Here is a 12641-nt window from a genome sequence, read left to right on the forward strand (position 1 = left end):
GTGGTGAAAGTTTCTTTTATCAAAGTCTGTTTCTGGTGGGTTACCAGTATACGTATTCTTGACTCCAGTTCTTAGGTCTGTGTCTAACTGACCTAACTCTCCCCTTTGTCCTGTGTAGGCCATTCAAAGATCTTCAGGTAGAGAGAGAGCTTAGGAACAGATGGAGCAGTCTAACAGCAGGTTGTACTCAGGACCTCTGTCCCAGGCGGCCCAGATGATCCTGGCTGTACTGCGGTCCCAGAGTCTGCAGGCAGGCAGACGCAACCACAGCTACTCCTACAATCACAGGCAAAGTCAGTCAGGGCAAAAGTATAAATAGAAATTCTTACTTAAAGCTTGTTACAGTATGTCAGGACAAAAAAGAAACAGGGACTTCAAGTTAACTGGTTTCTCTTTTTGCCAACACCTCTCTCTCATCTCATCTCGACATTTTCAATCCCGGCTTCAACAATGTTTTCACTGGTGAAACCAGTATTGTAGCTCAGGAACATTTGGCATGATTATAAAATATTGGTAACAGATATTGAGCGTTGCTCTTGGTTACTGTTATTCTTAGCCTTTTGTAGGTGTTATGGAGTTGATAAATCAGTGACCTACCGTAATGCTTGACAAAACCAACATTTGTATTAATTATCCAGCCTGGTTTCCGTAGTATATAACAGACAGACATTGCATTTATATTGTTTAATACTTTATATATTCAGTTTATTGATTCTTCTTCCCAGAGAGCTTATGGTTTTCCTTGGTTGTGTATGTATGTAGTAGTGGAGAGGTATTATGGTAGCCAGAGGGAGCTTCCGGCTCCGAGCAGCTGGACCAGGAGTCAGGAGGAGAGCAGAGACGCAGACCGGTGAGTAGAGTAGAGAGTATTCATTTTATTAATATCTTACTGCTGTCACAATGACATTGTTGACCTTACTGTACTGAAATCCCTTTGCCATTGCTCTGGTTAAGACAATGGTCCAGGCCTCAGGTATTTTCCTCCTCCGACCGGTGGCAGAGCTCTCAGACCTGTTATCGGTCCTCGCAGACACCAGACTTCCCCCGTTCATCCCAGGTCTCATCCTGTTCCTCCTCCTCCTGCTGGGATTCCTCTCGCCAAAGGCCGCCATCTCAGACTGAAGCCTATTATCAGCACTCGCAGATTTGTTGCCACAGAGAGTACTCTGAGCCCCCTGCTTACCAGTCCGGCCAGTCTCTGCCTTTCCCTCAGCATGAGGTGACTGAGACAGCAGCGTCTTTCTCCACCCTGTCCCCTAAAATACCGGAACGTCAAGCCACACCATGGAGAAAGTAAGTAGCAAGGGGAATGAGGACAGTATTTTCTGGTTGTTATGCATACATGAAACAAGCTTCAGAGTGTTTCATGTACGCAGACATGTCCAGGGGTTAAGAGAAGATTTTGCTGCTTTGGTGTTTCCCCTTTAAGATACTAGAGTGATGCTAAAGCAGTCTGAAGTTCAGCATGTGTTTCTGATCTTCTGTTTGAAAAGCTTTCATTATAAATTTAGCACAGTCTGTCTTTTCACTCCCGTAGCTGCACAGAAGAAATCAGGCCATCTTTCATCCGCGCTCTTTCTCTGCACGACGGGGTTCTTGAGGATGTACTGTTGCCTAATACCCATGAAGGGGAGCCTTCTTCTTTGGCTTGCCAGCCACTTTCATCCAGCTTTAAAGCCAGTGAAAGGACTCGTGATGACATAGCAGGTGCACGGGAAGAAAAGAAAGTTGCAGAGAGCTGGAACGTCCCCACGAATGAACTTGAAGAGGCTGTAGGTTCAGACGGTCGAGAAAAATGGAAGCTTACTCCCTCCAACCCCGCTGGAGGAGAAGATAGAGGCCTGCGACATCAACAACCACAGTGCGAAACAATCAAGACTAGAGGGATACATCAGACTCTCGGTGGCTCTGTCACGACGCAGGAGACCTGCTGCGATGCATGTTTACCAAGGCCGATGAGAAATCTAGTTGGGGAGGAGAGGATGGAGCTCATAGCGGATTCAGAAAGTACAAGACAAATGTCAAACACAGGACAGGAAATACAGGTAGATGAGTTACGTAGGGGTCCAACTCTGCTAAATGAAACAGAGTCAGTCAGTGAAATGGCAGGAGTTTGGCTCTTGACAACCAATAAGAAGACTAGTTCAGAGAGCAGTGGAAGTGCAATGGACAAATTCTTTGACTGTGATACTGAAAGAGAAAAGCTAAGGGAGTGCACGGTTAAAACACCTCAAATCGAAGAAGTTGAACCTGGCAAGATGTCAGTGAGATGTCATGGTCGAAGTCCAAAAAAGATCCCAGACCACAAGTTGAGCCGCCAAGCTGAAAACCCTCAGGACCCGAAGCACCACAGAGAGATCTCACTGGTGCAGCGTGAGATCAAATTAGTCCTGGGTGACAACACGGCTGATAACCCGGAGAGAGCCACAGACGAGAAAATAGCTGGGACAGAAGATAAGACGGAGAGAGAATCACACATTTGTTCTGACATCCAACCAAGAGAGAGATGGTGTGAGGCAGGAGAGAGTGGCAGAGACAGAGATGAGTCAGTGAATCCACCTGTGGACAGTAATGAGTTTATAGCTACAGGTAAGAACACGATGGACCTTATTTGTAAGAACACTGTGTCACATTGACTTTGTTTCTTTACGATGACAACCTTTAATTCAACTTTTAAATAAATACAAATGCAGTTTACAGCATTTACCACTAGAGAGTGCTAGCACACCTTTGTATATACTGTATGTGCCTGTCCCAACTACAGTTTACATTTTTGTAACCACATTAAGACTTCACTCAGCCTGGAGACTTTTATTTCAGATTAAGAACCCTGTCATTGATGGACAGACAGAGCAGGGACTCCATGCTGCATATTTGTTGCATATTTAACCAGCTTTAAATGTATAAGGCGATCTACATTTTCAAATTTATTTTAATCTAAACACTAAATTTGGAGGCCTCCTTGCAGCAGCTCTAATCTTTTGGGTCTAACAGTATTCTGGAGATGACGTATTTAAAGGGGCAGAGAATTACTACAATGCTGCTGTTGTTGCTGTTGTTGCTGTTGTTGTTGCTGTATTACAATAAAGAGACGGGGTCTGCAGAGTTTCAGATTACGTACATGGAAGTGTACACGTCCTACTACAGAACAAAAGTATAAAGCTACACTTAAAAGTCAAATGTATGCAGTTTTCACCGGAAGCGATTGACATGATGACAACAAAGGACTTCGTTTGTAGTTAAACTGCTTTATTTAACAAGTGCTAAAGTTCAGCCCAGGACATAAAGTGAATTTATTCTTGAACTCAAATTAAGATGGCAGGGACCTTTTCTGTGTGCCAGCTACTAGTTCAGAGAAACAGTACTAGGGGGTGCTAAAGTATTTCAAGTGGAGCCCGACTCTTTCAGCCATCTTCCTTTCATTAGAGCGGTGGCAATGACGGAGCAGAGCTGAAGGCGACTCAGCACCGGCGAGAGATGTTGTGTGCCTGCTCACATTACGACCGCAGGAAGGGGAGCTTTGAGTCTCAGCTGCTGAGACAATGCTGAGTCAACCACCCACACTCCACAGCTCACAGAAACGCACAAACAAGTCACGCCGTCGAGTTGTGTCGTAACCAAATGTCGCTTTGATCTTGAGCCAGGGTTTCACATGCTGGCTGACCTTGTCCTGTCACACACACACACACACACACACACTGCGCATACATGCTTAGTCAGACATGCTTACGCAACAGCAGTGCAGTGGGTTCATTGATTGAGGATGCGTCTGAAAAGTGATGATGTGATAGAAATGCTCTTACATCCTCCCCTCTAGAGGACTCGGGTGGAGAAAGTGGTTCGGAGCCGTTGTTCCAGGAGTGCGGGGTAAAAAGGTCGGGGTTCAGAGCTCCCTGTCTCCATGGGAACCACCAGCACCATGACAATGTACAAGTGAGTCTTTATAGCACAAGTCTGTGAGATTATCAGGACTGTATGACATGACAGCGAGCCTTTACTAAATAAGTTTGTCCACTTTAAGTGTGCCTCACTTGCTCACACTTTACTTTTTTCTCTCTCAGAAATACTGACGCATCTTTATTTTTCTCTGTCTCCCACTCTACCTCCGTAATCCCTGTAGACAACATCAAACCGTGTACACAGCAGCAACACATCAAAAAAAAAAAGTCCTGAAAATTTAAATTGCTGCTCTCAAAAGGGATTAAGCTTCTATTTCATCGATGCACATAAAAATCAATCTGGCTTGTGTGAAACGCTGACAAGTGATAGCTCCCCGATGAGTCGTGAAACAAAAGGGAAAAAAAAAGTCCTGACAAAGTAGTCCGCGATACATATTGCGGGAGGAGAAAAAAAAGGAGAGAGCAGCAAAGAGAAGGAACTATAAAGGGAGGTAGAGAGAGAGATGGTGGGCAGGGCGATAAAGAAAGGATGCGGGGAGAGGCTGAAAGACGGAGGGAAAGAAGAGCAATAGAAAGAGGACAGCAGGACTTCACAGTATTGCTACAATCAGCAGCAAGCACACCAGCTCATTTTCTCTCCCCTCATTCATCCTCTCACACTCTCCTGCATCCAGTACTGGGCTACGGGCCACGGCCTGCCTTAGTTTTCTATCTATATCCTGTAGCACAGCACCCGGGGGAGGTTCATGACTTTGTCAGCAGGAAAACGGGTTGTGTTTACTGGGAAATGAGGAAGACTCTCCTCGGGGAGCTGAATCACAGGAATTCCTACCTACCGAGCCTCCCACTGACAACTATGCAGAATCATGCACACCGGCTCACACAGCGTCCCTTACCTCGAGTGCATGTGCTTACATGCTTAGTGCTTTTTGCATAAATTTAGATGAATAATAGAGATGTTTTTAAGATGCAGGGAAGGTTACAGAGAGGTGACGGTGTACTTTTTGGGAGATCAGACTCAAATTTCCGTCTATCTTGTTTCTCATCTTACCTTTTTTTCCTCATCCTCCCACTTCTCTGGCTTCTGTGGGATCATAACATTACTGTTATCATCATCAACTCATAGTTACATTATAATATACATGTGTTTCTATCAAGCCAAGCCAAGCCTGTTTATTTTGACCTCTCTAATCTGTCGGATTTGTCCATTGAACATACGCAAATATTCATTGTCATCCAGCCAGCACAAGCAGAGTTTTATTTTTCTTCTTTACTGACTGACACAACTTGGGGCGGTTTATCAGGCAGACAGTGTCTCGACTGTCTGTGTTTTTGTCTGGGACAGCGCTGAGGGCTGACCGTGTATAACAGTCCTCTGCTCGTGTCCTAACCCTTTTTCTTTGTCCTGCTTGTTTTTTTGGCTTTCACTTTCCTTGCTCACCTGTTTACTTTCTCAGCTTTCATTCTGCCTTTCACACATTTTCACACTAGACGCAGAAGATGAATGAGAGTAACTCAATAAAGCTGTATTCTTCTCGTCATTCTGCAGAGTCTTCTAAGCTGATTTGCTGGTTTTTTTTTATTGATTTTCCGACTGCCAAAGTCTGTTTTCAAGTGCTTCTGATGTTGCAGGATGAATCCTTTTTAAATGTATCCTCGCGTCTCCTGTTCTCTCTGTTTCCTACGTCCCTGTCTGACTGCACACCCTTCCCCTTTTCTGTTCTGTAGACTGCTAATGGAAGTATCAGAGGGAGCAGCTCAAGCGTGGCACTGGCCCCGATAAGCACTCCTGCTGCCGGACATCACTCCTCCTCTGCACAGGAGTTGTCCTCAAATGTCATAAAAGCGAGCAAAAAACAGGAAAACATCACCCTACCTATTTCCATAACTAATCCACATCACCCTCGCCTCATCCCCTCCTTCCCCTTAAAGAGGAAGCTTGAAATTCATCAGCACCAAAATGCTTACCCCCCTCCTAAAATCTACCTCACCAGACGTCCTCCAAAATGGGAGCCACCTCATTACTCACAAGATAAGACAGGGGAAAGGGGAATTAACGAGCTGGAGAGAGCATCAATCGCTGAACTCCCAGCTGTACCCCCAGAACCTCAGACTAAAGTCAGTCCTTCACATAAAACAGGAGACGTGTTAGGGGTACAAAAAGACCCAAATGCCTCAAAGCAAACTCCACAAATCCGGCAGACTAAGTTGGAAGAAAGGTCTTCGAAACACGGCTCATGTTCTGTGGTCGGTAAGCCATTCAAGCACAAGCGGGCCAAATGTGAGGCTGCCCAGGGAACAAGTGGGCCAGAAATTTCCCACGCGGCGGCTGATGTTAGTGAGCCCCAGAACCAACCCAAAGCTAGCTGTCTGAGTGGAACCCTGACATCCGATGCCAGAATAAAGGATTCTGGGAAACTGAACCCAGGTGAGAAGATGCAAATGCTTGAGAAGGCTGGAAAGGCCAAAGCGCTGGTGCTAACCTTGGTGTACCAAGACGGAACAACTCAGTTAGACCCAGAGCAGGTGAGCGGAGCTTTTACATGCTTGAAATGAGATGAAACAGCTAGTTTGTTATATGTAAAAATTAAAAATCATTTTGGTTTCCCTTTGCATCCGGAAAAGGAAGAAAAGATTGGAGCTATCCCAGTTCTTACAGGATTAAACATTTCACTCCTGTGGCTTACCGCTTCATTAACTGGTTGCTCATGTTAATTCCCCTCTCTGATCCTTGATATAGAAGCTCGGTCCGCCAGTGTGTGGCCTCCTCGCGCTGATGAAGAGCGATCTCGACTGCAGCACGCCAGAGGACCCGCTCGGGCCGAACGACAGTCTGGTCTACTTAAAATTAGAGCACACACCTGCATGGGCCCAGCAACACGCACACACGAGCCAGGAGCACTTTACTAGGTCTGTGTTTGCATATGTATGCGTTTGAAAGTGAATTGAAAGTGCTCATCTATGTGTGTTTTTAAATCAGGTGCACGTGTGTCTGTGTCCCACAGAGATGTGCTGCTACAAGTGCTGTCAAGATCTCAACCGGTGGTGTGCTATAAAGCCAAGGATTTCCTTCGTACAGCTCTGCAGTTTTACAGACGAGACCTCAGCTGGAAACGAGGCAGAGCACACATAATTAAATGCACATACACACACACAGCAAAAATACGTGCAGTCAACGGTGTGAAGACACACCACAGAGGGATGTTTGTATTTCCCATCTTCCAACAGCAGCAGCTGCAGACAGCTCGAAATTGTGTCGATTACAATGGATTTTTAGTAATTACAATGTGCTGTAATCTCCAATGTGTTGTACAGTAAGGCATATTGAATACTGCACAATATCAAAAAGAGCTTTTCTCTCTCTCTCCAGTGGCTGGCTGCCTTATCCAGGACCCGCAGGTGTCGGGGTGGCTACTAGATCCTGCGAATCCCTCCTCTTGTTACCAGGACCTTCTCAATAAACACAGCAAAAGACCCCCTACGACATCTGCCCTGGGTGTCAAGAAGGTTAGTTAAATTTCCCTTTAAGACATCAGGGTTTCCTGCAGAACAAATCCTTGAAGCTGGAAGGGTTTCAAGGTCTTGAGGGGCGGCACAATGAAGGCTGGGATGCAGTGATGTGAGCACAGGACATTTGGTTGAGTTAATAGACAGTGGCTGAAATGTAACTTCAAAAATCTTCCTTAAAAAGACAGAGAGGCTTCAAAGACACTTCATACTCTATGTAAGTGCCCGTTACCCGAACACAAGGAATAAATAAATCCACAACAACATATTCATCTTTCTTTCTGTTTGTCCGTCTGTCTCGCTCTCTCAGGTTTCTCGGGTCATCTCAGGTCTCTGTTCTCTCTTCTGGCTGAACATGGAGCTATGCTCCAAACTACAGGTTAGTTAATATGCACAGACATACACAAACTCTACGTCCAGTATACACTCACACCCAACATGATTTCACCTGACTATTTGTGTGTGAAGAGCCAGGGGCTGTGGGAGCTGTACTCGGACATGGAGCTGAACATGATCTCTGTTCTAGCAGGTAAGGACCACAATGCTTGTTTTGTTCCAGCAGACACTGAGGACATATTTTGAAATACTGCATGAAACATGTTTTTATTCGGCTGCATTGCAGCATGCGGTAACAGGTGGTTCAAACTTGACGTTTGTTTAGGCTCGTAAATGCTCTAACTCGACAAATTAAAAGAGTTAACGAAGCTTGATAAGCTGCCGTTCCGTTCAGTTTCACAGTTAACGTTCAAATCAGCTTTCTGAGCCTCTGTTCGTAGAGACAGATTGTGACAGACACTTGTGTTGTTTCAGCCATGGAGAGCCATCGTATCCATGTGGACAAAGAAGCTCTTAAGAGAACTTCAGACCTGCTGGGGGTAAGACAGAACATCAGGCACTAAATGTTAGGGCTGTTTTAAAGTGAATGTGAACGAATAGAGCAGAACAGTTTGATTACAAGACGAGGTTTTCTCATGGCTGTTAGTAGAGTATCTATCTCACACAGCCAGGAGTTTATCAACATCTGCCTCATGGTGCCAATGGAGCAGGTTCTCCAGCTTCCTCCCATAGTCCAAAGACATGCAGGTGTGAATGTGACGGATGGATATTATATTTTTATTTCTGCCATATTGTGTAAATACAGCCCCCTGAATATTACACACCGGGCATTTAAGGTAAACAGCTGAGTAATGTAGTTTACCGTCATTTCACTGCAGCATAGGGCTGAATGAATCACAAACAAACGTGTTACTTCAATGTTAACGGTGACAGGGATTTTTAGATAGAGGTGGCTCAGTGTCTTACTAATTACAAACCAACTAATACCCAGTCATATAAGCATAAACATATAGCAAACTGGACACTGACAAGAATCCTTTAAGGCTGTTATGGAATAAGAATCTTTATGCTGACCCGTGTTTCAAAGAGGAAAATCAGAATCAGAAATACTTTAATAAACCCAGGGGGAAATTATTTTTGTTACAGTACTCCAGGTATACAAACAAACAAGAACAACATATGTAAACAAGAAGAACACTATATAGATAGATAGATAGATAGATAGATAGATAGATAGATAGATAGATAGATAGATAGATAGATAGATAGATAGATAGATAGATATAGATATAGATATAGAGATGTGTGTGCGCATGAAGTTAATTAGGGGTAGAAGAGGTCACAAGTGACAGGATATCAGGGTCTGGTGATGGCTCGTAACCGTGACAACTGCTTCGTCTCATTGAGTCATGGTCATGTGAGACTGTTTACAGGGAGACCAGTAATCATGAGACTCCACTAAATGTCTACAATGGGGTCTTTAAGATGTGTGTGTCGTGGCAGGGTGAAGCATGTATCTCGCGTCTCCTGTTTTCCTCTGTTTCCTACGTCCCTGTCTGACTGCACACCCTTCCCCTTTCTGTTCTGTAGACTGCTATGGAAGTATCAGAGGGAGCAGCTCAAGCGTGGCACTGGCCCCGATAAGCACTCCTGCTGCCGGACATCACTCCTCCTCTGCACAGGAGTTGTCCTCAATGTCATAAAAGCGAGCAAAAACAGGAAACATCACCCTACCTATTTCCATAACTAATTCCAACTCACCCTCGCCTCATCCCCTCCTTCCCTTAAAGAGGAAGCTTGAAATTCATCAGCCCCAAATGCTTACCCCCCTCTAAAATCTACCTCACCCAGACGTCCTCCAAAATGGGAGCCACCTCATTACTCACAAGATAAGACAGGGGAAAGGGAATTAACGAGCTGGAGAGAGCATCAATCGCTGTGAACTCCCAGCTGTACCCCCAGAACCTCAGACTAAGTCAGTCCTTCACAATAAAACAGGAGACGTGTTAGGGGTACAAAAGACCCAAATGCCTCAACAAACTCACAAATCCGGCAGAGTAAGTTGGAAGAAAGGTCTTCGAAACACGGCTCAGTTCTGTGGTCGGTAAGCCATTCAAGCACAAGCGGGCCAATGTGAGGCTGCCAGGGAACAAGTGGGCAGAAATTTCCCACGCGGCAGCTGATGGTAGTGAGCCCCAGAACCAACCCAAGCTGTCTGTCTGAGTGCACCCTGACATCTGATGCCAGAATAAAAGATTCTGGGAAACTGAACCCAGGTGAGAAGATGCAAATGCTTGAGAAGCTGGAAAGGCCAAGGCTGGTGCTACCTTGGTGTACCAAGACGGACAAACTCAGTTAGACCCAGCACGTGAGCGAGCTTGGATGTGGAGCTTTTACATGCCTGAAATAAGATGAAACACTAGTTTGTTATATGTAAAATTAAAAATCATTTTGGTTTCCCTTTGCATCCGGAAAAGGAAGAAAAGACTGGAGCTATCCCAGTTCTTACAGGATTAAACTTTCACTCCTGTGGCTTACCGCTTCATTAACCGGTTGCTCATGTTAATTCCCCTCTCTGATCCTTGATATAGAAGCTCGGTCCGCCAGTGTGTGGCCTCCTCGCGCTGATGAAGAACGATCTCGACTGCAGCACGCCAGAGGACCCGCTCGGGCCGAACGACAGTCTGGTCTACTTAAAATTAGAGCACACACCTGCATGCCCAGCAACCCGCACACACGAGCCAGGAGCACTTTACTAGGTCTGTGTTTGCATATGTATGCGTTTGAAAGTGAATTGAAAGTGCTCATCTATGTGTGTTTTTAAATCAGTGCACGTGTGTCTGTGTCCCACAGAGATTGCTGCTACAGTGCTGTCAAGATCTCAACCGGTGGTGTGCTATAAAGCCAGGATTTCCTTCGTACAGCTCTGCAGTTTTACAGACGAGCCTCAGCTGGAAACGAGGCAGAGCACACATAATTAATGCACATACAACACCACAGCAAAATACGTGCAGTCAACGGTGTGAAAACACACCACAGAGGGATGTTTGTATTTCCCATCTTCCAACAGCAGCAGCTGCAGGACAGCTCGAATTGTGTTCATTACAATGGATTTTTAGTTAATTACAATGTGCTGTAATCTCCAATGTGTTGTACGTAAGGCAATTGAATACTGCACAATATCAAAAAGAGCTTTCTCTCTCATCCAGTGGCTGGCTGCCTTATCCAGGACCCGCAGGTGTCGGGGTGGCTACTAGATCCTGCGAATCCCTCCTCTTGTTCCAGGACCTTCTCAATAAAACACAGCAAAGACCCCCTAGACATCTGCCCTGGGTGTCAAGAAGGTTAGTTATATTCCCTTTAAACATCAGGGTTTCCTGCAGAACAAATCCTTGAAGCTTGAAGGGTTTCAGGTCTTGAGGGGCGGCACAATGAAGGCTGGTGCAGTGATGTGAGCACGGACATTTGGTTGAGTTAATAGACAGTGGCTGAAATGTACCTTCAAAAATCTTCCTTAAAAAGAAGAGAGGCTTCAAAGACACTTCATACTCCATGTAAGTGCCCGTTCCTGCTGCTACCTGGACGTTATTCTTTTCCGAACACAAGGAATAAATAAATCCACCAACAAAACTATTCATCTTTCTTTCTGTTTGTCCGTCTGTCTGCTCTCTCAGGTTCTCGGGTCATCTCAGGTCTCTGTTCTCTCTTCTGGCTGACATGGAGCTTGCCCCAAACTACAGGTGTTAATATGCACAGACATACACAAACTGTACGTCCAGTATACAATCACACCCAACATCATTTCGCCTGACTGTTTGTGTGTGAAGAGCCAGGGGCTGTGGGAGCTGTACTCGGACATGGAGCTGAACATGATTCTGTTCTAGCAGGTAAGGACCACAATGCTTGTTTGTTCCAGCAGACACTGAGGAATATTTTGAAATACTACATGAAACATGTTTTTATTCGGCTGCATTGCAGCATGCGGTAACAGGTGGTTCAAACTTGCGTTTGTTTAGGCTCGTAAATGCTCTAACTCGACAAATTAAAAGAGTTAGAAGCGAACTGCCGTTCCTTCAGTTTCACAGTTAACGTTCAATCCCTTTCTGACCTCTATTTGTAGAGACAGATTTCTACATCAGGTCCTGTGGATCAGTAAACACTTGTGTTGTTTCAGCCATGGAGAGCCATCGTATCCATGTGCAAAGAAGCTCTTAAGAGAACTTCAGACCTGCTGGGGTAAGACAGAACATCAGACACTAAATGTTAGGGCTGTTTAAAGTGAATGTGAACGAATAGAGCAGAACGTTTGATTACAACGAGGTTTTCACATGGCTGAGTATCTCTCCACCAGCCAGGAGTTTATCAACTCTGCCTCATGGTGCCAATGGGCAGGTTCTCTCGCTCCCATAGTCCAAAGACATGCAGGTGTGAATGTGACGGATGGATATTATATTTTTATTTTCTGCCAATTGTGTAAATACAGCCCCCTGAATATTACACACCGGGCATTTAAGGTAAACAGCTGAGTAATGTAGTTTACCGTCATTTCACTGCCAGTAGGGCTGAATGAATCACAACAAACGTTTACTTCAATGTTAACGGTGACAAGATTTTTAGATAGAGGTGGGTCAGTGTCTTACTAATTACAAAAAACTAATACCCGTCATATAGCATAAACATATAGCAAACTGGACACTGACAAGAATCCTTTAAGGCTGTATGAAATAAGATCTTATGCTGACCCGTGTTTCAAAAAATCAGAATCAGAAATACTTTATAACCCAGGGAGGAAATTATTTTTGTTACAGTACTCCAGTGTACAAACAAAACAAACACATATGTAAACAACAGAACATAAATATAAATATTATTATATATATAAATAAAATATATATATTT

At 44.7% G+C, this 12641-nt stretch overlaps 1 protein-coding gene across 11 annotated transcripts in view; it reads left to right on the forward strand.

Annotated features, from left to right (window-relative positions):
* Nucleotides 1-12641, forward strand: part of poln (polymerase (DNA directed) nu) — a 63222-nt gene that overhangs the window by 4419 nt on the left and 46162 nt on the right. For 10 of the 11 annotated variants that reach the window (XR_003462226.1, XR_003462219.1, XR_003462223.1 and 7 more), the window contains exons 2-13: nucleotides 119-293; nucleotides 763-850; nucleotides 955-1293; nucleotides 1517-2589; nucleotides 3818-3933; nucleotides 5628-6425; nucleotides 6640-6809; nucleotides 6905-7017; nucleotides 7270-7406; nucleotides 7717-7785; nucleotides 7875-7935; nucleotides 8217-8281. Coding sequence is in view for 3 of the 11 variants with exons in the window: in XM_027277351.1 (XP_027133152.1) it covers nucleotides 161-293; nucleotides 763-850; nucleotides 955-1293; nucleotides 1517-2589; nucleotides 3818-3933; nucleotides 5628-6425; nucleotides 6640-6809; nucleotides 6905-7017; nucleotides 7270-7406; nucleotides 7717-7785; nucleotides 7875-7935; nucleotides 8217-8281 (3162 nt within the window). In the remaining 8 variants the exon portion in view is untranslated. The remainder of the gene's footprint in view (nucleotides 1-118; nucleotides 294-762; nucleotides 851-954; nucleotides 1294-1516; nucleotides 2590-3817; nucleotides 3934-5627; nucleotides 6426-6639; nucleotides 6810-6904; nucleotides 7018-7269; nucleotides 7407-7716; nucleotides 7786-7874; nucleotides 7936-8216; nucleotides 8282-12641) is intronic. The other variant, XM_027277346.1, reaches the window with a different exon arrangement.

This window comes from Larimichthys crocea, chromosome I (genome assembly GCF_000972845.2).
Source record: "Larimichthys crocea isolate SSNF chromosome I, L_crocea_2.0, whole genome shotgun sequence".
In the NCBI taxonomy this organism is placed as follows: Eukaryota; Metazoa; Chordata; class Actinopteri; family Sciaenidae; genus Larimichthys; species Larimichthys crocea.